The sequence below is a fragment of the Eptesicus fuscus genome, chromosome 7 (genome assembly GCF_027574615.1).
Source record: "Eptesicus fuscus isolate TK198812 chromosome 7, DD_ASM_mEF_20220401, whole genome shotgun sequence".
Classification (NCBI taxonomy): domain Eukaryota; kingdom Metazoa; phylum Chordata; class Mammalia; order Chiroptera; family Vespertilionidae; genus Eptesicus; species Eptesicus fuscus.
Genome location: NC_072479.1, coordinates 81,129,752 through 81,152,473, shown reverse-complemented (window position 1 = coordinate 81,152,473; position 22,722 = coordinate 81,129,752). Strand labels below are relative to the sequence as shown.

Below are 22,722 nucleotides of genomic sequence, written 5' to 3'. Positions count from 1 at the left end.
GATCAGGGACACAAACTTGCGGGGGCCAGATCGGGGACACAAACCCGCAGGGAGGCTGGCACCCTGCAGCCCCAAGCCCCACCATGGTGGCGCTGGGGCTGCGGGGGGCCTGATCGGGGACACAAACCCGCAGGGAGGCCGGCACCCTGCAGCCCCAAGGCCCGCAGCCGAGGCTCTTGGGCTGCTGGGGGGAGTGGGGGGGGGCGGGCAGTGGAGACACAAACCCGCAAGAAACCTGTGGAAAGGGAGATAACCTATCATAACTTTATCTCCCTTTCCACAAGATGAGAAAACTGACCCTGGTTTATTTAGTGATGTGGCCCACACCTTTCTACAAGCACAGGGTATGTTATGACCACTCCCAGGAAGGTCTGGTCAGAATACCGCCTCCAGGGAATAATGCTACTGTGGCAAATCATCTAAGAGAGGAAACAAGCTTTCGTTGGGTTTATTCTGAAGGTCAGAGAACATGCCACCCCAACATATGCTGTGTTGTTATATTGATGATCTTGAGCTGCAGATGCTTGAAAAACAGCAAATGCATGCAGAGGCTTTCACTGAAGTCTGATCTGCCTAAAATCGGACCCCCCTAAAGGAGCTTAAATGTCATAGGTCCCCTTGACGGGAGAAGTGTCATCAGGCAGAGAAGGCTGACTCCTGTCACAGGACAGGAGAGTAGAAGTTGACATCACACCCAAACTTTGTTACAAACTATTTCCCCCCACCCCCATTCATCTTTCCTCAAAATCATTTACTCTCCTCTAAGAGGCCTATATCTCCCGTCCCCTTTCCCTAGAAAGAAGGTATTTAAATCTGCATTCTAAGCCACCTTGAGGAGTTACTCATTTTTCCCTGGGATCTCCCACATATACACGAGGCACACATGTACCTCTTGGTGATCTGTCTTTCATTACAAGGGCCTCCACTAAGAACTCAGAAAGGTAGAGGAAAACTATTTTTCCTCCTCCATAATTCTATCTCGGGAAATCAAGTCCCCAGCTGAACAATGAGGTTGGCTCAAGTACCAAGCAGTCCCGGCTGATGGGAGGGAAGCTTCTAGGGAGAAATCAATGATATTGGCATCAAAGTGGGACTGCGGGCACACACATGGTTGCTGGTGGGAGTTTAAAGTGGTTCAACATTTTTGGAGGATGATTCGATAGAAATGTTCAAGGTACATCCAAGAGTCTTCTACTAGGAATCACATCTGCTGAGACAAAGCACAAGAGCATAAGCCCTGGTCAGAACCCAGGATGCTACTGCGGGCTCCCCTTCCATGATAGGAAAACCTGGGAACAACCTGCATTTTTAGGACAAGGTGGCATCTATACTAATAAAAGGGTAATATGCTAATTAGACTGAACATCTCCCGGACGACCTTCCAGATGTCCTTCTGGACATCCTTCCCGACAAAGCCATATTGGTGGGGCCAAGGCAGAGGAGGTTAGAGGCGATCAGGCAGGCAGGGGAGAACAGTTAGGGGATCAGGCCAGCAGGGTAGAGCAGTTAGGGCAAACAGGCTGTCAGGGGAGAGCAGTTAGGGGGATCAGGCCAGCAGGGGAGAGCAGTTAGGGGGATCAGGCCAGCAGGGGAGAGCAGTTAGGGGGATCAGGCTGGCAGGCAGGTGAGTGGTTAGGAGCCAGAGGTCCTGAGGGGTCCCAGATTGGAGAGAGTGCAGGCCGAGCTGAGGGGACTCCCTTCCCATGCACGAATTTCATGCACCGGGCCTCTGGTAAGAAATAATGTGAAAACAAATGAAGATGCAAAGGCAGGGTTAAGGAAAGAAACTGAAATAAAAAACAAAACATGAGCCTGGCCAGGCTGGTGTGGCTCAGTGGTTGAGCGTCAACCCATGCACCAAGAGGTTGCTGATTCGATTCTTGGTCAGGTCACATGCCCAGGTTGTGGGCTCGATCCCCAGTAGGGGGCATGCAGGAGGCAGGCAATCAATGTTTCTCTCTCATTGATGTTTCTATCTCTCTCCCCCTTCCTCTCTTTCTAAAAATCAATAAAAACATATTTTAAAAAAAAACAAAACATGAATAGCCCAGCTGGCATGGCTCAGTGGTTGAGTGTTGATCTATGAACCAGGAGGTTACGGTTAGATTCTCAGTCAGGATACATGCCCAGGTTGCGGGCTGGATCCCCAATGTGGGGCATGCAGGAGGCAGCTGATTAATGATTCTCTCTCATCATTGATGTTTTTATCTCTTTCTCCTCCCTTCTTCTCTGAAATCAATAAAAATATATTTTTAAAAAAACACCATGAATATGCGAAAAATAATATAAATGGAGCCACTTCAAAATAGAGTTGGAGCTGCCATCCCAGAGAAACTGCTTTGCATCTCCTACTCCTCAAACCTTTGGAAATGTTTGAAAGGAACAAAATAACCTTTGGACTGGGCCAAAGCAACAGTGTATTCTAAGCAGCTATTTGCAAAGCTAACAGGAACGCATACATCCTGACTACCAGAATGAATATCAAAGACATCCTTTAGAATTACCGCTACCATGTATACCTAAAGAATAGTGTAGCTTATTTGTACCGATAGAAGTTGCTTCCTTAGCTTATTAACAAGAATAAAAATTCCTTTCTTTTATTCATGTAATTATTCTCCCTCCCTTTGTCATAAATACCCTTGCTTTCACCTCCTAAATGAATACTATTTGGGTTCTGCCTGAATAAGTGCCTCCAATAACTTCAATTCTTTTTTTAAAATTTCAAATAAATACTTGCTGCCTCTAACTTCAACCTTTTATTTTTACGTTAACAAATGATATATAAAAACTACATTTGAAGCAGTATGAAAGATAACTGACTCAAAACAAAGTAAAAAAAAAAGGGGGGGGTGTAGAAAGCACACAGAGTGCAGTAGAAAAGATATAACTCGAAGGGAGGAAAGCAAATTGAAATAAGTAACTGCCTGAGCCTTTTTCTGGCACACTCACATTTACTCTCCTTGTCTTCCTGAGCACATGAATGCCCAGCCAGACTGTATTGTCCAGACCCTCTTGTGGCTACATGTGTGGCCACCTGTCCCAGATCTCATCAATGTAATGTGAATGAAAGTGAGTTATGCCAGGTACTTGCTTGGACAAGACTTTTTTTCAGATTTGCATTGTAGTCTAAGTCTGTTTCTATGCAATCCTCTTTATTTCCCACTCCCCTTTCAGAAGTATCAGACCAGTATTTCCACCGGAAGGCTCTCCCTGCTACTCCCATGTACCCAATGTATCAGGGAATGCTTTCCATGTTTCATCATTAGGTGTGATGTTTCTTTAGGATATTCTATCAGGTCCCTTCTATTTCTAGAAGTTTTTATCATGAATGCTAAATTGTCACTAAAACTTTTTACATATCTATTGATATCAATTTTCTCCTTTAGACTTTTAATGTGGTTGATCATATTAATTGCATTCATCTGTCTTCTAATATTAAACCAACTTTGAAGGCCGTTGATCATGACAACACTTTTACAAGTCAGAATACAAATGAGCAGGAAACATGCATTCTTTAGAGACAAAGGAATTATCAGTTACATATTTACCTACACAAAATGAGCAATATGTGGACCTTAATATTTTACTAAGTAGTTGTTTTAACTTCTTTATTTACTTCCATCCGTAATGCAGTTATTTATGTAATCACTACACAAGCATTTGTTGAGCATTCTCTATCCATGAATAAATGCCATTCACTCTTCCGGTACTAGAGTACAAACTGGACAAAGTCATAACCATTGCCATTAAGGAGCTCTTAAGTGTGTGTATGCAGTCTGTGTATGGAGTATGTGTATGGGGGTGTGTTGGACCTTAGGGGAGGTTGGCACAGACAGGGAGTAGCACGAAAGATAATGGAAAAAATATATAGTAAGTGTTGAACAACATGCTAAGGACATAGAATAGGGAAGTACTTCAAGTCCCCCATTCAAGTCTTCAGACTTGATTCTTGAATGGCAATACATGTTTATCAGATGATGGTGGATAAGGAAACATTAAGGACATTTGTGCTGGGTGAATATTTATTGGTATGTGCCACGACATTATGGCCTTGGGGATAAAAGAGTGACTAAGTCACATAAACGCCTGCTGTTTTCGGTTGAAATTCTATCATCAACGGAAAGAAACAACTTGCCCAAAGAAAGGGCCATTCCTGCCTAGGAAAGCTTGTGCATGAGCAATCAATCAACAGTTCTGGTTCATACACAGAACATCGATACCCCAAATGGGCTGCCTGGAGGAAGACAATACCAGAGTTTCTACTTTTTTATAATCTAGTTTAGTATGTAATTTACACATTATTACCTGTATACTGAGAGTGCGGGGATCAAATTTTACTAATCTGAGCATTTCATCAAAAACCTTTGGGGACCCCTGCTCTCGAGTTCTCTGAACTCCTCAAAAGAAAAATAATTTGAACTTCACTGCATAACCTCTAAAACACTAGCAACACAGGAATGTTACATAACAGAAGGGGTGGCTGGGGAAATTACTTTCCTTAAAGGCTTTCCTTGTAAACAATGCCAGAGGAGCTACCTATATAGTTAATACAAATTGAAAGAAAAGAAAAAAAGTTCTTAGACGCTCTTTGCTGGCTTGGACCGCCACCGAGAACAAGTCTGGTTTTACTGTCTGCATGTTCTGATACCGACCCCAGTCCCGGCGGCGTTACCCGGCTCGTCATCCACAGGATCCGCCAGGTACAGGGTCTGGGCGGAGCTGAGCAACCTCGCGGCACCTGGCGGACGCGGCCCAGGGTAACAGCAAGGAGGTTTCCGGTCGGAGATGAGCGAGGACTGCACCGAAGAGCCTAGAGCGCCCCCAGGCGCCGAACCAAGACGGCGCGGGGCCAGCATCACGTGCCCCACGTGTGCGGGACCCGCGCCTGCGCGCTGCCGTCCCACTGTCTCCCCTGCTACCCAGCACACCCGCCTTCCCGCCGAGAGATCACTTCCGGCGGACGCTGAGCGTCATCGAGCGTAACTTCCGGCCGGTGGCGGTGTGGACGGTGCGGGTCGTGGCTGCCGGTGCTCTGGTTCTCCCCCTTCCCCTACTTTCCTCCCTCCCTCCCTCTCCCTCCCTCGGAGGCGGTCGGTCGCCGGTCGCTGACTCCCTGCCCCATCCCTAACCCTCTCCTGACCTCGGCGCTGCCGGATTGGCCTCCTTTGCCCGTTTCCCGGTGTCAGGGCGGGGGCCTTGCGGAGCCGGCGGCACTGCGGTTGAGAGAAAAGGACCCAGGACGACCCTCGGCTCCCCGTCCCGCTCGCTCGGTCCGCGCCGCCATGGCGATGAGGCAGACTCCGCTCACCTGCTCCGGCCACACGCGGCCCGTGGTGGACCTGGCCTTCAGCGGCATCACGCCTTACGGCTATTTCCTAATCAGCGCGTGCAAAGGTGAGCGGGGCCCCCGACCCGGGTTCCCAGGGGGCTGGTGCCGGGCCGACCGGGAGTGGAGCCGGCACCCCAGCGCCCATGGGGAGATGGGGGGCCCCAGCAGAGGTGTGGGGGATCCCGCAGCTGGAGCCTAGAGCAGCTTTTTCTCCAACGAAGGCTTCTCCTTTCACTTTTACTGCTATTTCTGGAGAAAGTGGGACTGCTCACTCGTCGAGACTGTCAATATCTTTCAGAGGTTTGGGACATGGAGAAAACAGGCCAGACTCCGTCATACCTTGTTGTTCAAAGACTCGTCACTCCCATCACCTCATTGGATGTTCCTTTGTGGTGTTAGCCCCATTTTGCAAATGGACACTGAGATTTGGGTTAGCAAGTTTATCCAAAATGAGACTCGGTTCTAGATTTTGATGCGGATCAGTATTCTCCTACCGAATTACAAATGCTTCCCAGAGAGCTCGGTTCTTAAGATAATGGCTTATTTAGTTAATCTATGTATATACAGTTGTTGAGTACGTGAAACACAGTTTATTTTTGCATTATTGTTAATTACTGTCTATACCAACTGTAAACCTACTTTTGCCCCACCCTCTCCCTCCCTTCCTTACGCTAATTTATTTCTGGTTATTCCTTAATGACCTCAGTGAGAGAGAATAGGTAGATAGCAAACGCAGTTTTCCACTTTGTTATTGAGCATGATCATTTTATGTTTGAATCTAAGGTTTAAAATAATCTAAACCTCTAAATCACATGTCTTTTTAAATATTTTTTAGACGGTAAACCTATGCTACGCCAGGGGGATACAGGAGACTGGATTGGAACTTTTTTGGGTCATAAGGGTGCTGTTTGGGGTGCAACATTGAATAAGGATGCCACCAAAGCAGCTACAGCAGCTGCAGATTTCACAGCGTAAGTATAGCCAAAATGGCCAGTTTGGGAGGTCTCTGTGAGTTGTGTTCTGGAATAATCAGACTTCAACCTTAGCTATTCATACAGTTCTCATTCAATGCCATATAGACCACATGATATTTGTTCTCACCAAAATTCCACCCTGGTCCTGTCTGTTTCTTTCTCTTTATGATTTTTCCTTGACATCCAGATTTCTTCATCTTTGTCGATTCTACCAGCAGAATGACTCCCTGACTACAGTGCTTCTTAGCTTCTACCACTGCCTTAGTTCATATCGCTGCCACTACTCTGTCTGTCAATCTTCCATTGCCACTTGCCTTCCTAAGCACAAATTTCATCATGTCACTTCTCCATCCAGTAATCTTCCTGTCTTTCTTCTGCTATTTTAATGGTTCATGACCTTAGATGTGCATTAGAATAGCCTGAGGAACATTTAAAATATTAAGATGCATGTACCCAAGAAATTCTGATTTGGTCTGGGGATGGAGTACCCAGCATCTTTTTTTTTTCTTCCTTAAAGTTGTTCTAGGTGATTCTGATGTGCGGCCTCAGAACCACTGGCCTAAAGGTTAAATTTCAGTTGCTGGTGCTTTAAAATTTGGCCTCATCCCAGTTCATCAGCATCATCTGGCACTGCTCACCATATGTGCTACAATCTAGCTATATTATTTGTTGCCAGAATACACCTTACCTATCTTGATCTTTGGCTTTTGTATATGTAGTTAGAGTGGCTTGCAATGACCCACTTTCCCCTCTGGGCATGTATCATATTTTACATAATCTTGGTATCTCTAGTTCCTAACTTGTGTTTGTGACTTAGCAGACACTTAAATATTTAAATTAATGAAGGCAATGTCAAGAGCTATTATGCCTGTGATTTTATTAGACTTAAGAGTCTAGAGAGTAAAAGTGGTCCTGCTTTTTTTCTTTCTTTTTTTTAATTGATTTTAGAGAGAGGAAGGGAAGGAGAGAGGGAGAGATTGCTCTGAGAAACATCAGTCGATTGCCTTCCATAGGCGCCCCCATTGGGATCAAAGCCGAAACCTGGGTATGTGCCCTGACTGAGAACTGGGCCCACCACCTTTTGGTGTACGGGACGATGCTCCAGTCAACTGAGCCACACTGGCCAGGGCTAAATCGTGGAACATAACATTGTCTTTGGAATGAATGTCATTGATTTTGTACCAGAGGTAGAAAATTGGGATTAAATAACTCTAGATTTCAGATATTTGTCAAGTGGATTTTTAAAATGTCATTACTGAAACTAAGTCTTAGTCTGGTGGTGATAAGTTAATATTTAGTAAAATGGTATTTCAAACTTTTAAATTAAATATAATTAAGTTTATAAATATAAGAAGATTTTAGACACATTATTTTAGACACTTTAGGACATTAGCATTAAAAGAGACAAGTTTTTGAATTGCAGTTTTGGAAAGATCCATTTTTGTTAACCTCAATTCTGTGTTATCTGGCCCTAATATTAATTACTTAAGCAAAATATTTAGTCACCTCCTGCTTGATGGTCTTGCTCTGATCTTTAAGAGACCTGTGCAAAAGCTTGGTAGGAAAGATGCCCGTCTCTATAAAATCTGTGACTATCTCAGCTTGTATATTTGGCCAAATTGTAATGCCAGTCCTCAGGAAAAGAAGTAGAGCATTACATAGATATTACTATTCATGTGATAATTACTCTGAAATGGAGAGAGAAAAGGGCTTGAAAAATGGCACTTGAAATATTTAAGAGAGTCATGAAAAGAGTAGTCAGGATTTTACCTTGCTGCCAGAGGAACAGTTGTCTTTGTTTAGGTCACAGAGCATTAATAACCAAAATCACACATCTGAAGATATTGTGGATAGGTATTGTGTTATTTCTGTGCTTTCTTAACATTTCAAGTTTGTGTCTATATTTACAAGTGGTATTAAAAGCATGAATGCTAATATAAACTTGATTCTGTACTTAAAATTCTGGCTCCATCATTTAACAACTTGGGAACTTTATTTAACCTCTCCTTTTCTCAGTTCATCATCTATAAAAATGAGAGTAGTAATAATGCTTACCTCATATGTCGATTGTGAATATGAAATGAGTTTATATGTCCCTAATATTTAGAGCATTGCCTAAATCTAATAGCTATATATAAGTGTTGCTTGTATAAGGTAACAGTGATAGCTACCAACCCCACTAGACTAAAATCATATATGTTCTTTTGTAACTCACCTCGGTAAAGCCATGAAACCTTTTGGTTTCATGCAGACGAGTTTGAGTAGATATAAATATCAAGAAGAAATACTATTTTTCCCCTCAGTTATGGCTTTCAGGTGCCATGATGCAGTGGAAAAGATGTAAGCTGAGTTCTTATGCAGGCCACACTTTGTGTTTCAGTTTGATCATGGGATGCTTCTTAAACTTTGGTTTTTGTATCTGTAAAATGGGTGTAAGGCCAAAGTAGTTATGGGAGAATCACAGGGATCTTTCTGTACTTATATCCCTGAAGTCTAGTATAGTGTGTTACATAGTGGGTGCTCAATAAATGGTAGCTGAGACTTAACCCTCACTTGTTATGTGTCTGTGAGGTGTGGGAGTGTGTGCATTCATTGTCTATATGCTCCTCTTAGTGACTTGTCTGGGCTTTGCTCTTATGGAACTTGATCCAGCTAAAGAATAGCTCCCTGAACTTACCTGATTAATTATAGTTAGTATAAACCATTTTTAGGAAGTTCTCTCTCCCCCCCCTCATTATTATGTTTCTCAGAAAATTCATTAATGTCATGTTTATCAAGAGGTAGATTTCTTGTTTTTTTATGGGGAAAATATATTCAGCAGGGCCATTCTGTGGGTCATAGAATGTTATCTTGAGGTGATTTGGGCAGTCAAGTCAGATGATGAGTACACTGTCCCTGAAACACCATCCTCTATATTTTTTTTAATTCATAAAGCTAATGCTAGCATTACTTGTCATGATCGTTTTGGCACCACCTCTTTCCTCCCGTCAGGAGTCATCTGGACAGAGTGCCAAAAGCAGAGAAAATTCCTGTGCTCTGTTCCACAGAATGTTTGAGTAGATCTGGGGTTGGGCTCAGGAATCTGTACTATAAGTAACCAAAGTGTATGATTACTTTTTCTTTCTTGTAGAAGTCAATAGAAAGATTTAATTTTTCTCTCAGTAAGGTTCCCAATAAATCAAAGGTGGTATTATCTTCTTTTTGACTACTTGGCTAACATGTTAAGATAGGCAATTTCCTCCCCCTCAAATAGTTAGTTTTGCTCATCAGGGTTGAAAGACCTTATAAGTAGCCCCTCTTTTGAGACTTGTGGTAAGTCCATTCACAGAATATGAAAATATTGAACAGATGGTATTGATTATTATGTGCAAGAAACTAGGGATATAAAAAGTATCAGTACTTTAGGAAGATGACAAATACTTCATGAGTTGTACATAAAATAAATGTTTCATCACATCAGCTGATGAAAAAGGATATTGGTGCTGATGCTTCAATTGTCTTGATTTGTATTCTGTAGCCACCTAGTTAATACCAGTTTCTTGCCTGGAGATTGAAAAATATAGTTAGTTTATTCCAGTTTCTTTTGAGGACTCTTAGACCTTTTTACGACTTTTACTGTAAATAATGGAAATATTCCTAAGTTAGTGCAAGTGGTAAGAACATGCTCTGTCAGAGTGCCATCCTCAATTTTAGTAGTTTATAAACGGGAGGAAAAAGGTACATTGCCTGCGCCCCCTACCCCCATTACTGCTTTGCTTATGTCAGTTCTTTTCATAAGTGAGTACACATGGTTTAAAAAGAATCTTAAGATTTTAAGGAGGTTTTGAAGATTTTGAATATACTTAAAATTAGTATTTCCAAGGCTGTTGCCCAGAGTTGTTTTGAGACTTGGCATCATGTGAATCACTAGGATAGAAATTTCAGATATGGTTGCTGTTTCCATTTTTGACACCTCTGTCATCAAAACAGCCTGGAATCCTAATCTTTGTGAAATCTTATCCCTGATTTCTTTGTGATTAAAAGTAAACATATGCTAAAAATAAAAGCAAAGCAGAATTAGGCACATAATCAGTATAATCTGAGTTCTGTGAAAGAAAAGAATGGTTTCTGGAGGTGAGATAAATGGAAGCTTTCATAAAATGATAGCATTTGAAATGAGCCCTGAGGATGAGTAGAACTTTGGATAGCTGAGAACAATTTCAACAAAGACACAGGAAGAAAATACATGGCTTGTTTGAGAAATGGTTTATAATCTGGTATGACTAGATTCCAATAAATAATACAAAATGAGGTTGGGAAAGTGGGTTTGGGCCAGAATTGAATTGGAAATGGGAGAGATTAGAGCGGGTTTCCTTTGCAAACAGAAATGAATACTTGAGAGTTTAGTACTACTAAACTCATCGTTGACTTTATTTCAGAATATATTTATTTAGCCACTCATGGCTCAATTATGTAATAGGCAAGATTTATATTATATCACTGAGGCCCAGTGCACGAAATCGTGCACCAGCAGGGTCCCTCGGCCTGACCTGCGAGATCAGGCTGAAACCGGCTCTCCAACATCCCCCGAGGGGTCCTGGATTGCAAGAGGGCGGAGGCCAGGCCAAGGAACCCCTCCAGTGCATGATCGGGGCTGTGGAGGGACCAATAGGGGCTGTGGAGGGACACGGGAGGTTGGCCAGCCAGGGAGGGACCACAGGATGGCTCTAGGGCGTGTTCAGCCCATCTTGATCAGTCTCGATTGGCCAGACCCCAGCAGCAAGCTAACCTGCCCGTTGGCGCATCTACTCCCTGGTGATCAGTGCACGTCATAGTGAGCAGTGAGCGACTTTAGCATATCATTAGCATATTATGCTTTGATTGGTTGAACGGATGATCAGACACTTAGCATATAAGGCTTTTATTATATAGGATTAGTAGTAATTACTGATAGATGGTCATTGGTGGTTTTTTTTTACCTTTGTACATACTATTAATGCTTGTCTACAATACCCTATTTTTTGTTCATAGTGTATTTCTGCTTGCTCTTTAAGACTATTGACTTCCACTGCTTAGATTTTCCAGACTTTCTGGTATAGTTAGTAGTGTGTTTTTTTCTGTTTCTATAGCCACATATGTTTGTATTTTAATTATATTTGTTTAACGGATGTTTTTCTCCTCAGCTACAGCACTTCTAAGGCAAGAACTTTCTTTGGGATCATTTCTTTTCTCCCTGCGCCCTAGCACTAAGTCTAGAATGATATAAAATATATAACTGGATATATTTATTGTATGCTTATTGAGTAAATGAAGGAAAGATACCCCTTTCTTTTCTTTTTTCTCTACTGTTTATTTTTCACTGTACTCCTGAAAATAAATGTCAGTTACATTGAAATGGGAACCTTTATTGAGCATAGTTACTCACTTTTAAAAGTTCTCTTCCCTGTATGCAAAGTTTAAGCATTTTTATTTGGGGGGAATCCCATACAGCGTATTTGTAAAGTATTATTTAACTATTATCTCCCGACGTACACAGACATAATATATCTTTATAGACACAACCACATATATTTTTGGTTGAGATGGGTCAGGGAAACAAAGTTGAGATTAATAATCCTGAGTGTTAGTATTACATAAGCAAAGGCTAGTACTTTGGGAGGAAGTTAATGGGGCTAGGATTTGAGAATTTAAGAGCCAGCTTGGAGGAAGAGTTGGGGAAAATATTTTCTATTGTTGACTTAAAATTTTATGCAACTTGTATCAGGGTCATTTATTCTCTGGTACAATTTAAAAGGATTACTTATTGTCAATTTTTATTTTGCATATACATGAGAGTAGAGAATAGAGAAAAAATTGCAAAGTTGAAACTAAAAATTGGTTAAAATGTTTTAGCCTTAGACTCATTTAAATATGTTATCAAATGAACTATCAGTGGTGGAATAGTAGAAATAATGGAGATCTATAGTGCATTTATGTAACATTTCAAATATCTAAATTATTTGGCAATTATTATATTTATTTTTAAATTTTACTTTCCATTTTTAGCAAAGTGTGGGATGCTGTCTCAGGAGATGAGTTGATGACCCTGGCTCATAAACACATTGTCAAGTCTGTGGATTTTACGCAGGTATTAGAAAATGGGGTTTTTTTAAGGAGTTAAATTTCTATGTATTTGGTTTATATTTGGTTTTGGGGGGAGTATTTTGTGTATATCGGCATATATTTTATTTGATTGTAGGTTAAGCTATACCAATTAATTTTTTTTATTATATGAGGCTTTTAAAATTCCCTGGCACTCTTGTATCAATCCTCCATCAATAGTAGCAGACATCTAAACTACCCAAATAATGTGTCCCAACTACTTTCAGAAGGGAAAGGATAAATTTGAGATCATCGAAGAACTGCTACTCAGGAGGGTGAGGAGCAGGATCAGGGCAGATTGGGCAAATTCATGTGATAGGTGGTGTAACATGAAGTTTAAAGGGCTTTGGCATTATGAAAAAGATAAATGCTCTACAGTATCTTCTCAGAAGTATCTGGCCTGTGTTGCATCTCTTTTTGACATCTGTGCGTTTTATTTGGATTTTATTTGGTGTTGAAAAAGTTTCAAAGATAGATAACCATTAAAATGGTTAATCTAGTAACATATTACTTGTTTGTGTTTTCAGGATAGTAATTACTTGTTAACTGCGGGACAAGATAAACTCTTACGCATATATGACTTGAACAAACCTGAAGCAGGTAAGCATAATTTATACGTGTTTATGGTTTTATTTCCTTTTAATTTAAATGCCTTTTCCTGAGTAATTCATATTCATGTTCAGTACTCAGATGTGGGAAAAAATGAAAACCTAATCCATTATCCATTAATCACTTATTTGGTTCATATTCTTCTAATTCTTTTTGGTTCATATTCTTCTAATTCTTTTTTCTGTGCAGCTATATTTTTGAATATTGACTTACTATATTATGCATACCCAAAACTGTAAACCTACTTTTGCCCCACCCAGCATTCTTGGGAATACTGAATTTTTTTTTTTTTATTCGCCTTTTCTCTTCCAGCCTCTACATTCCTTAACCCTCCCCCCATTTTTATTTTTTATTTTCTGTTACTACTGACTGGCTTGGATATGGATTCCATGATCAGTGATAGTACTAGAATTTGCTCAGGTTGTCTTATTCCTTGGTCCATGTTCTTATTAAACTGTGCCACATTAGTTATTCTTTTATTCTGATACAGAAACAATAGCCTGGAGGGTGTGTTGTATTTACTTTTGCTACAAGAATCATAGTTCTTGGGTTCCTTGTCATGCAGAAACATTTTTTGTTCCAATATTGAAAAATTAATTGGATTCTATGTCGACAGCAAGTTTGAATTGTGCTGGGCTTTATAAAGTTGCAGTCTAATTTAAAATATGTTTTTCTTTTCTTTTTACATATTGAATTCTTCCAATGCTGAGTTTTAGAGATTAAATGTTAACAAATGTATTTTAAATTGTTTCATCTTAAGATCCTAAGGAAATCAGTGGTCATACCTCTGGTATTAAAAAGGCTCTATGGTGCAGTGAGGATAAACAGATTCTTTCAGCTGATGATAAAACTGTCCGGTAAGTGATTTTTATTGAATAATTTTAAATTTGAAAAATATTTGACCTTTCCCTGGCTAGGTAGCTCAGTAGAGTGTCTGTCATCTTGATATGCCAAGGTTGTGGGTTTGATCCCTGGTTAGGGCACGTATATTAATCAACCAATGAATGCATAGCTAAGTGGAACAACAAATCAATGTCTCCCTCCCTCCATCCCTTTCTCTAAAATCCATAAATAAAAATTTTTAAAAAGGAGAAAAATATTTGTCCGTAGAGCTTATATTTAAAATATTTTTTATAACTATTATGTAGGAAGAATTATCTCTGAACATTAAAACTTCCACAGCATAGCCGAAACCGGTTTGGCTCAGTGGATAGAGCGTCAGCCTGTGGACTGAAAGGTCCCAGGTTCGATTCCGGTCAAGGGCATGTACTTTGCTTGCGGGCACATCCTCAGTAGGGGAGTGTGCAGGAGGCAGCTGATCGATGTTTCTCTCTCATCGATGTTTCTAACTCTCTATCTCTCTCCCTACCTCTCTGTAAAAAATCAATAAAATATATTTAAAAAAAAAAAAAACTTCCACAGCATATAGGTCACATTCTTCTTGGAGCTATCCATTTACTATTATAAACAGCAGTATTCACAAGACACTTAATTAAAACTACACATTTATAGGCAGGTTCTCTTAACCTGGGTCAGAGATAGGCTGGCTATAGGGGGTCTGTGAAACCCCTGAAATTGTATACACAATTTTTTGTGCTGACACCTGATGTAGTTTTCTGTGGAAAGTAAGAGCCATCATTAAATTCACAAAAATGTAAGAACCATTATTTAGAGCACCACTGAAGTTAATTAGATTGGGACCTATGTATCCTAACTGCATGGTTTTGCTAAATTATTTGGGAAATGTATTTAAATATGAAAGTTGATTTTACCAACAGACTGCCAAATAATTTGAATCTAGTATTGGAACCCAAAACTTCTCTGTGTATCATTTGTAATATATGAGTTGGAATGGAAGTTGTTTTACAATTGTGATTATTGGTTAATCTTCAGGTGTAATTAGGATTTAAACTTTTTTCTTAAATAAGTAAATCATATTTTCCTTTCTTTCTTGCAGCCTTTGGGATCATGCCACTATGACAGAAGTGAAATCTCTAAATTTTAATATGTCTGTTAGCAGTATGGAATATATTCCTGAGGGAGAGATCTTGGTAATAACTTATGGACGATCTATTGCTTTTCATAGTGCAGTAAGGTATGTCCAAGAAATACCTTCATTTTCTTTTTTACTAACAAAGTGAAAACCTAGAGTACTTAAAAATTAGAAGGCATATGTGAAAAGGTTAACTTATTAAAAGGCAAATTTTGACCTATACTATAAACAGTGATTTCAACCCTTTTCCTCTCCTGGCACACATAAACTAATAACTAAAATTCTGTGGCACACCAAAAATGTGGTTTTTTACCAATCAGACAAAAAAAAGTATACTTTTGATTCATGTACAATGGATGGCTATTGTTGTGTTGGCTGCTATCTTTTCTTTTTTCTTTTTCTTTTTTTTTACAATCTAAGGGAAAAGAGGTCAGTGACCCTGGCTAAATAGTCAGGTACTGTATGTTTTTAAACTTATGTGGCATAGAAAGTTGAAAACTACTGCTATATAATATGGAGGGAAATGTTTCCATACCATTAATAATGTATTTTTAAAGAAAATGGTATACTTTAATCAAAGGAATTAGTCAAATTAAAGGATTACTGGGCTGGTGCTATACTTAATGTTGTTCATTATTATATAAAACCACTATGATCTTGATTCTCCTATTTTTACTTTAAAGTTTTGGAGAAATAGTGATTTCCCCCCATTTCTAAGTATGTGTAGACCTAATGATTTTTTTTTTCAACAGACTTAATTGTTGTTACTGTAAATACAGTAAATGTTCTTGTTGAAAATTTGGAAAATACTATTTAAAAAAATTTACCCATAGATTCTAGAATGTTAATGGTAGCTGTATTTTTATATATGTACTAGATGCCCGTTGCACGAAGATTCGTGCAATAGACCTTCCTTCACCTGGCTGCCGGCACCAGTTTTCCTCTGGCACCGGGGACCCAGGCCTTGGCTCTGGCCACCTGCTGATCAGAGCGGCGGGAGGCGCAGGCAGCCCGATAGGTCCCCCTTCAGCAGCGGCCTATGGGCCGGCAGGAGGCGCGGGGGGGGCGGGCATCTTTGCTGGGTTAATTTGCATAGCGCCCTGATAGGCTGTGGGCATAGCGAAGGTACGGTCAGTTAGCATATTACTCTTTTATTAGGTAGGATATTTGTGGGGTCCTTCTTCCCCGCTTCCCCCTTTGGTTACTGGAACCCTAATGAGTGAGATTTTTATTTTTTATTTTAAAATATTCTCAGCCATTAGAAATTTTTGGAAAACTTTTTTACTAGGTGTTGTTGCATTATAGGTTGCACTAAATTATGTGTCACTTTCCATACTTTTAACTGCAGTGAGTATTATGGTGCATCTGAGTGTTCCCTTACAATAGAATTCTATAAGTAGAGTAGAAAGGGTAGGAATTTAAAGTTCTTAGTATACATGTTATTTAATTGATTTCCATAAAGATTATGCTACATTATACTCTGATCAGCAGTCCTAAACTTGTGTCAAAAGGGCCACTTGCAAAGCTAAGCTTCACTGAATGACAGAAGGAAAGAAAAGGTAGTGAAAATGGAAGAGAGCAATTAAGAATATAAAGAAGTTCATAAACACAGTAAATTGATAAAAATAGAGTGCTATTGCCCAGAGCCATTAAATTGCACAACTATGTTAATTGGTCACTTTTGGATTTGGGCTACATGTAGTCCTGCTATAGACTATTGCCTAGTCACATGTTGGTGGCAGAGGTTTTGCTGGCCTATTGAATATTCTAACATTTGAACCAGAAAGTTCTATTCAATGATACCATCTACATCATGACTAACTTTACTTTTCATGCTTTGAAGTATGATTGTGGAATAGGATGGTGGCATTTAGGAGGTGGAATGCACTAATGTTTTCTATTAGAGGCCTTTCAGGAATTTTAAGGTTGGACTGGAAAAGAGCCAATGTTAAAACTCATTGATACTCGGGCAAAGCTGTTTTATGCATTGATTTTTATTATATAGCTATAGCCTCAAATTTAGTTATTCTTTTATTGTAAATAATCCATTAATGTAATTACCTATTGTAAAAAACTTTTTCTGTTACAAAGATAATGTATGCTTGTCATGGGAAAATAAAAAGATAAAGAATTAAATTTTTTCAAAGCAAAAAATTCCAGTACATTAGACATATTGTTTTAATTAGCCAGCACACATTTCCAGGAATGCACAAAACGTGGATATTCCTCTATTGAAATGTCTTTGTATTCTGAGACGAACTCCACTTGGGCATAGTATCCTTCTGAACTTTTTGCTAATGTTATTTAGAGGTTTTTTGTTTGCTTGTTTGTTTTTAACATCACTATATTTGACTAAATGAATATTTACTTGTTCCTTGGGTTTCAGAATTTAGGGCCAGTTAAATGTAACTAATTATTTCCTTGTATGATTTATGGAATATTCAAAATTTATAAGTCTTTATTATTTCAATTTTCCCCCAGTTTGGAGCCAATTAAATCCTTTGAAGCTCCTGCAACCATCAATTCTGCATCTCTTCATCCTGAAAAAGAATTTCTTGTTGCAGGTGGTGAAGACTTTAAACTTTATAAGTATGATTATAATAGTGGCGAAGAATTAGGTGAGTTGTCCTCTTTTTCCTCCCATAAGATGATGTAGTTACCTTTATCAAATTTTAGGTTTCATTGATGAATAACACAGCAAATTTTTTTCAGCTAACTAAAGCTGGTGACTTCCAAGTGGGAAAGTAAAGGATTGTTAATCCATTTTGGGTAGAAGTGCTAATAGAACTATAAACAAAGTATGCTGAACTCAATTCACCTTTTCCTTTTAAGTTCAATATTCTCTGACATTGTATACAATAGTGCACTATATTTATTGGAAGGGGGCAATCTTATGTCAAAGTTATATTAAACAGATGCAAGGAGAGTTCTCCCTGAGGTATAGTGCATGTATGTGGCTCCATCTACCTAGCTCCGCCTCTCTTTACCAACATAGGAATCCCTAAGGCTCTATAGTGAATAGTGTGGCGGGGAACAACTATAGCTCATTATGGAGAAATCTTAGGGATCTGAATTGCGGGGGGGGATACTTTGGTATTAGAGTCTTTATTTTGCTTCCATTTTCATAATACTCCTTAATAAAGGAAAGGGAAAGACATGTAGGATTAATTTGAAGTTAATGCTCATCCTAACTTTACATTTATCTGATGGACTAGGTATTTTATAGTATGGTTCTCAAAATCTACTTTAGCCATCCCAAATAGTTTTTGCTTTTTGAACTAATGTATTTAGTTTTTATACTTTTTTTTTTTTTTGTCTGTAAGTTGCCACTTTGTTTCTAGCTATCCTACTTTACCACCCAGTGAACTAAGCTTGGTTGTATGATACACAAAAAACAAAAGACAATTTTACGTTTTGTTTCTTTGGGAAAACTGATAAATTTGGGTTGGATAAGTGGAACCTTGGCAGATGGACCATATAGAATCTACTTTAATTACTTAGGGTTTACCCTTTATTACTTGAATATAAGTGACTTTTAAGTAAGAATTTCTTTTTTATTTTTATTTAATGTCAATTTTCCAAGTTTTAGAATGTTGTGGCCACATGTATTATTTTCTTTCAAAAAAGAGAAGTAAATTATTTGCCTGATATTTGAGATCATAGTGAATAACAAACAGACCTTGGGCCCAGCCATTCTCATTCCAAACCTCTTTTTCTTTCCACTCTCATGATAAAATTTTTACTCATGATAAATCCTCTCATAATATTCTCTGATAGGACAGCGATGGGGGAAGATGGTGCTTGAGAGTCCTTGAGCTAAATAGATATGGAAACAGTCGGAACATTGGTCTAGCAAAGAGCTTTGAAAACTAATAAGGTGATGAGGCATTGGAAAGTAAATGAGAAAAGTTCATAAGTAAGGATATGACTTAAACAGATCACCACCACTACTAATATGTACATTTTCTCATTAAATTTTATAGATTAAAATATGTAAGGATCAGTATTGATCCTGTATCTCAGTGTTCTGTGACAGAAGGACTAGTGGACTCGACATAGTCTGGTAGGAAATTAAGACAAAGTGTGAGTGTGTCAAAGAGCTCCATCTAGTGGCTCTCTGTAGTCATAGTTAAGAATTGGTTCTCTGGTAAAGAGGCAGTGAGTTTAGGATATGGGATTGAATTGATAGACTAGATTTACCTTCTGTAAAATTTAGGGAGGTTTGCATTTACTCCCTTTCTTCATTTTTATTAGGACACAAAGCCTCATTTTTATTTTAAAGGGAGAGACCATCTGAAACTAGAACGTGTGCTAGAATTGGAAAGGGATAATCTTAGGAATAAATGGTAGGCATGATATACCATTTGGTAATGCAAATCATTTTATTTTTGATTAAGTATAGTTCTTCGTATTTCTTTTTATGAATTTCGTATCTTCCCAATAATTTAGACAGTATTTTCTTAAGTGTATCCATACCTAACCTATATTTATTAAATTATCTAATAGCCCTTCTCCTCTTTCAGAATCCTACAAGGGGCACTTTGGTCCTATTCACTGCGTGAGATTTAGTCCTGATGGAGAACTCTATGCCAGTGGTTCTGAAGATGGAACTTTGAGACTATGGCAAACTGTAGTAGGAAAAACATATGGCCTTTGGAAATGTGTGCTTCCTGGTAAGAAAATTATATTCTGTGCTATCAAATTAAACTTCATGATTTTGTGTCATTTTTAATCACTTTATTACAATGTTTCTGTTTCATAGATTTTAAAGTACATAATATGGTTTAAGCAAAGAGAAGCCTGTGATTATAAATTGGCTACTGTGTTCTTTTGTTTGTTTAAATTTGTTGTATAGTCTGTTCTATTTCTGAATTTGTACACTGGGTAATTTGGTGAATGGAATAGACCTTATTCAAAATTTGTTAGAGAGCAATATAAGAAGTTTGTAAGTAAATATATTTAATCTCTGAGGGGCATTACTCCCTGTTCCTTACTAATAAAGCAGACATGTTTTTTAATCAAAATACTTAGTTTTTGGTCCCAACATAATTTTTGAGGAAAGACATACTATTATAATTACTAAGAAAGTTGTTGTTCCTATTATGTTTTGTATCTCATTGCTTGGAATAGTCTTGGCTTACTCTTCCTGCATATTAAATACTTTTTATTACTGGTAATATTGTAATTCACATCATCATCATTATTGCTTTTCTTTTATAGAAGAAGATAGTGGTGAGCTGGCAAAGCCAAAGATCAGTTTTCCAGAGACAACGGAAGAGGAGCTAGGTAAATACTAATGAATTAACTTGAAGTGTTATGTGAGTCTTACTTCGGGACAAAAAGAAATTTATGAAATATGAACATATTTAAATATGTATCTAGTATACACATTTATAAAACAAATATTTAAATACCTACTAGTACATCCCTAGTAGGCACAGGGATGTACTATGGAGACACTGATGTGGTTACTTTTATTGAACTTAAAAGTCTAACTCAGGAGGCAGATGCTATGATAAATAAATACATTGCTACAGTTGTAATTGTTATTTAACATTGATTAAATGCTTATTAAATGCTAAGTGTTCTTTACCAAATCTAGAATTACAAATTGTATATGCCCTGATTATATCATATTGTTTGGAGTTCAAATAAATAAAGGAGGAGTTAGATCTTCCGGAGATATGACACACTCGTTGACAGTTTAACTAAGGAGAGGGGCCCTTTAGAGGTAAAGTTATGGAGTAAAAGAGTTAAGGGGTAAAACACATGAATTCTTCCTCATGGCTTTATCAGTGGCATGAGTCTAGTCATTAATGGCATATGCACTTACTCTCTTTTGCTTCCCCTCCCCAGAACAATAAAAGAAACTTTGTAACTCCTTCGTTGCACAGAAATGTAGATTTGCTTCTTTTCTTTATAAAGTTAACTAATGTGATTGTTTTGTTTTATAATTGTAGAAGAAATTGCTTCAGAGAATTCAGATTCCATCTATAGTTCAACTCCTGAAGTGAAGGCCTGAGTATCATGCATATGCCTCAAACAGTATACAACTACGGACTAAGACAAGCAGAGAAAAGCATCAGCCTTCCAGAGTTGGTCTCTACTTAAGACAAACATGGAGCAGAAAATTATGAGGAATATGAATTAGCTCCAGTGTGGAACTAACAAACTTGGTGTCACCTGTAAGTGAACATGCAAGAGTATCAGGTGAAGGCAGGTGGCGTTATGCTCTTGTAATTCGATGGCCTGTTGTCTTTTCAATGAATATGTACAAGCCAACGTCCAATTTCTCTTATTACAGTTAGATTTATTGTAGCTGTTTATGTTATTACGAAGAAGAAAATATATTGGCCTATTTTTCTGACTTTTCCCTTACAGCAGAAAGCCTTTTTTTGTGTGTGTGTCTTTCATTGTAAAGAAGAGGGGGAATTCATGATAAAGTAACTGGCTTGATTTCTTGTTCATTGTACACTGCTTCTGAACACCTAATTGTTTTTAGTTGTCTAAATAAAATGCCTCTAAAACAAAACAATGTTTGTTTCTTGGGGAAAATTGATTTGAGTTTTGTAAAAGGAAATTGCCTACATCACAACTGTATCAAAATAATCTGATTAAAGAATCTGAAGTAAACATTGTTTCCTAATTTTGAGATTCAATTACTTGTACTGAATTTTTGCAATTTGCTCATGTTGCACTTAACACATTCTTACTTGACCTGCCTTAAAAACAAACTTTCAGAATAATAACTTATTTAAATGATACATGGTCGTTATGCGAAAAACAATTAAAAATTAACAGAAATATAGCAGAAAAATCACTCAAAATCCCACCACCCTGAAAATCTATTGAAATTCAGTAACATTAATGCACAATAGTGTATCCTTGTGCATATAGACATAGATAGAAAAGGTTTTATAAAAATGGGATAATTGTGGACCTGTAATGTTTATTTTACTTTATTCTTTAGATTCAGATGGCATTCAAAAAGCCTTGTTACCAACCTTCCAAAAAAAATGGATGAATGGAATTTAGATTTGTATTAATTTTTTTAAATAGTGAGGGGATATTAATCTTGTGCTTTGGAAATACTTTTGAACAATGAATAACATCTCTGCCAAATTGCTTTTTCTTTTCAACCAAAGAATGTAAGTTATTGACTGGTGGTAACTAGAAGAAAGCCCTGTGGGTTATGACCACCTTAGAAGGCCAAGAGATGTTTGTCATAGGGAGAGCCAACTTACTACATGTTTGGTCCTCTGCTTTATAGAAGCAGTATTAGTGTGTGACAGGCTCTAATCGTAGATACTGTGTGCTACATAAAATTAAGATTTATATGCACTAGGTTAGACTCATGAAGTACCTTGGTATTTATGATCCAAAGGAATGTCTTCTAACATTTTGTAACTGGCAGTTGGATATCCCTCTCACAATCTGGGACCGCTGGCTCCTAACTGCTCCCCTGCGTGCCTGCCTGATTGCCCCTAACCGTACCCCCTGCCAGCCTGATCACCCCCAACTGTCCCCCTCTGCCAGCCTGGTTGCCCCTAATGCACACCCCCCTCCCGACGGCCTGGTCGCCCCTTAGTGCCCCCCCTGCTGGCCTGGTCGCCCCACGCAGCCTGGTGGTCAGTTATTTGGTTGTCCCTCGCTAACCCCCCTGCTAGCCTGGTCGCCCCATGCAGCCTGCTGGTCAG

General features: G+C 38.7%; 1 protein-coding gene across 1 annotated transcript; it reads left to right on the top strand.

Annotated features, from left to right (window-relative positions):
* The first annotated feature begins 4,977 nt into the window (after positions 1-4,977).
* On the top strand, positions 4,978-21,658 carry STRAP (serine/threonine kinase receptor associated protein). Its single transcript, XM_008140454.3, has 10 exons — positions 4,978-5,394; positions 6,165-6,300; positions 12,328-12,409; positions 12,951-13,023; positions 13,793-13,889; positions 14,990-15,127; positions 17,507-17,643; positions 19,549-19,698; positions 20,246-20,311; positions 20,986-21,658. The coding sequence occupies exons 1-10, from the start codon at positions 5,283-5,285 to the stop codon at positions 21,045-21,047; spliced, it is 1,053 nt and encodes a 350-aa protein (XP_008138676.1). The 5' UTR covers positions 4,978-5,282; the 3' UTR covers positions 21,048-21,658.
* Positions 21,659-22,722: the final 1,064 nt, after the last annotated feature.

Bases quoted from the DNA above. Each gene is read 5' to 3' on its own strand.
- STRAP (XM_008140454.3), top strand. From the start codon at position 5,283: ATGGCGATGAGGCAGACTCCGCTCACCTGCTCCGGCCACACGCGGCCC. The intron at 13,890-14,989 runs GTAAGTGATTTT...TCTTTCTTGCAG, and splicing joins GCTGATGATAAAACTGTCCG to CCTTTGGGATCATGCCACTA. The intron at 15,128-17,506 runs GTATGTCCAAGA...ATTTTCCCCCAG, and splicing joins GCTTTTCATAGTGCAGTAAG to TTTGGAGCCAATTAAATCCT.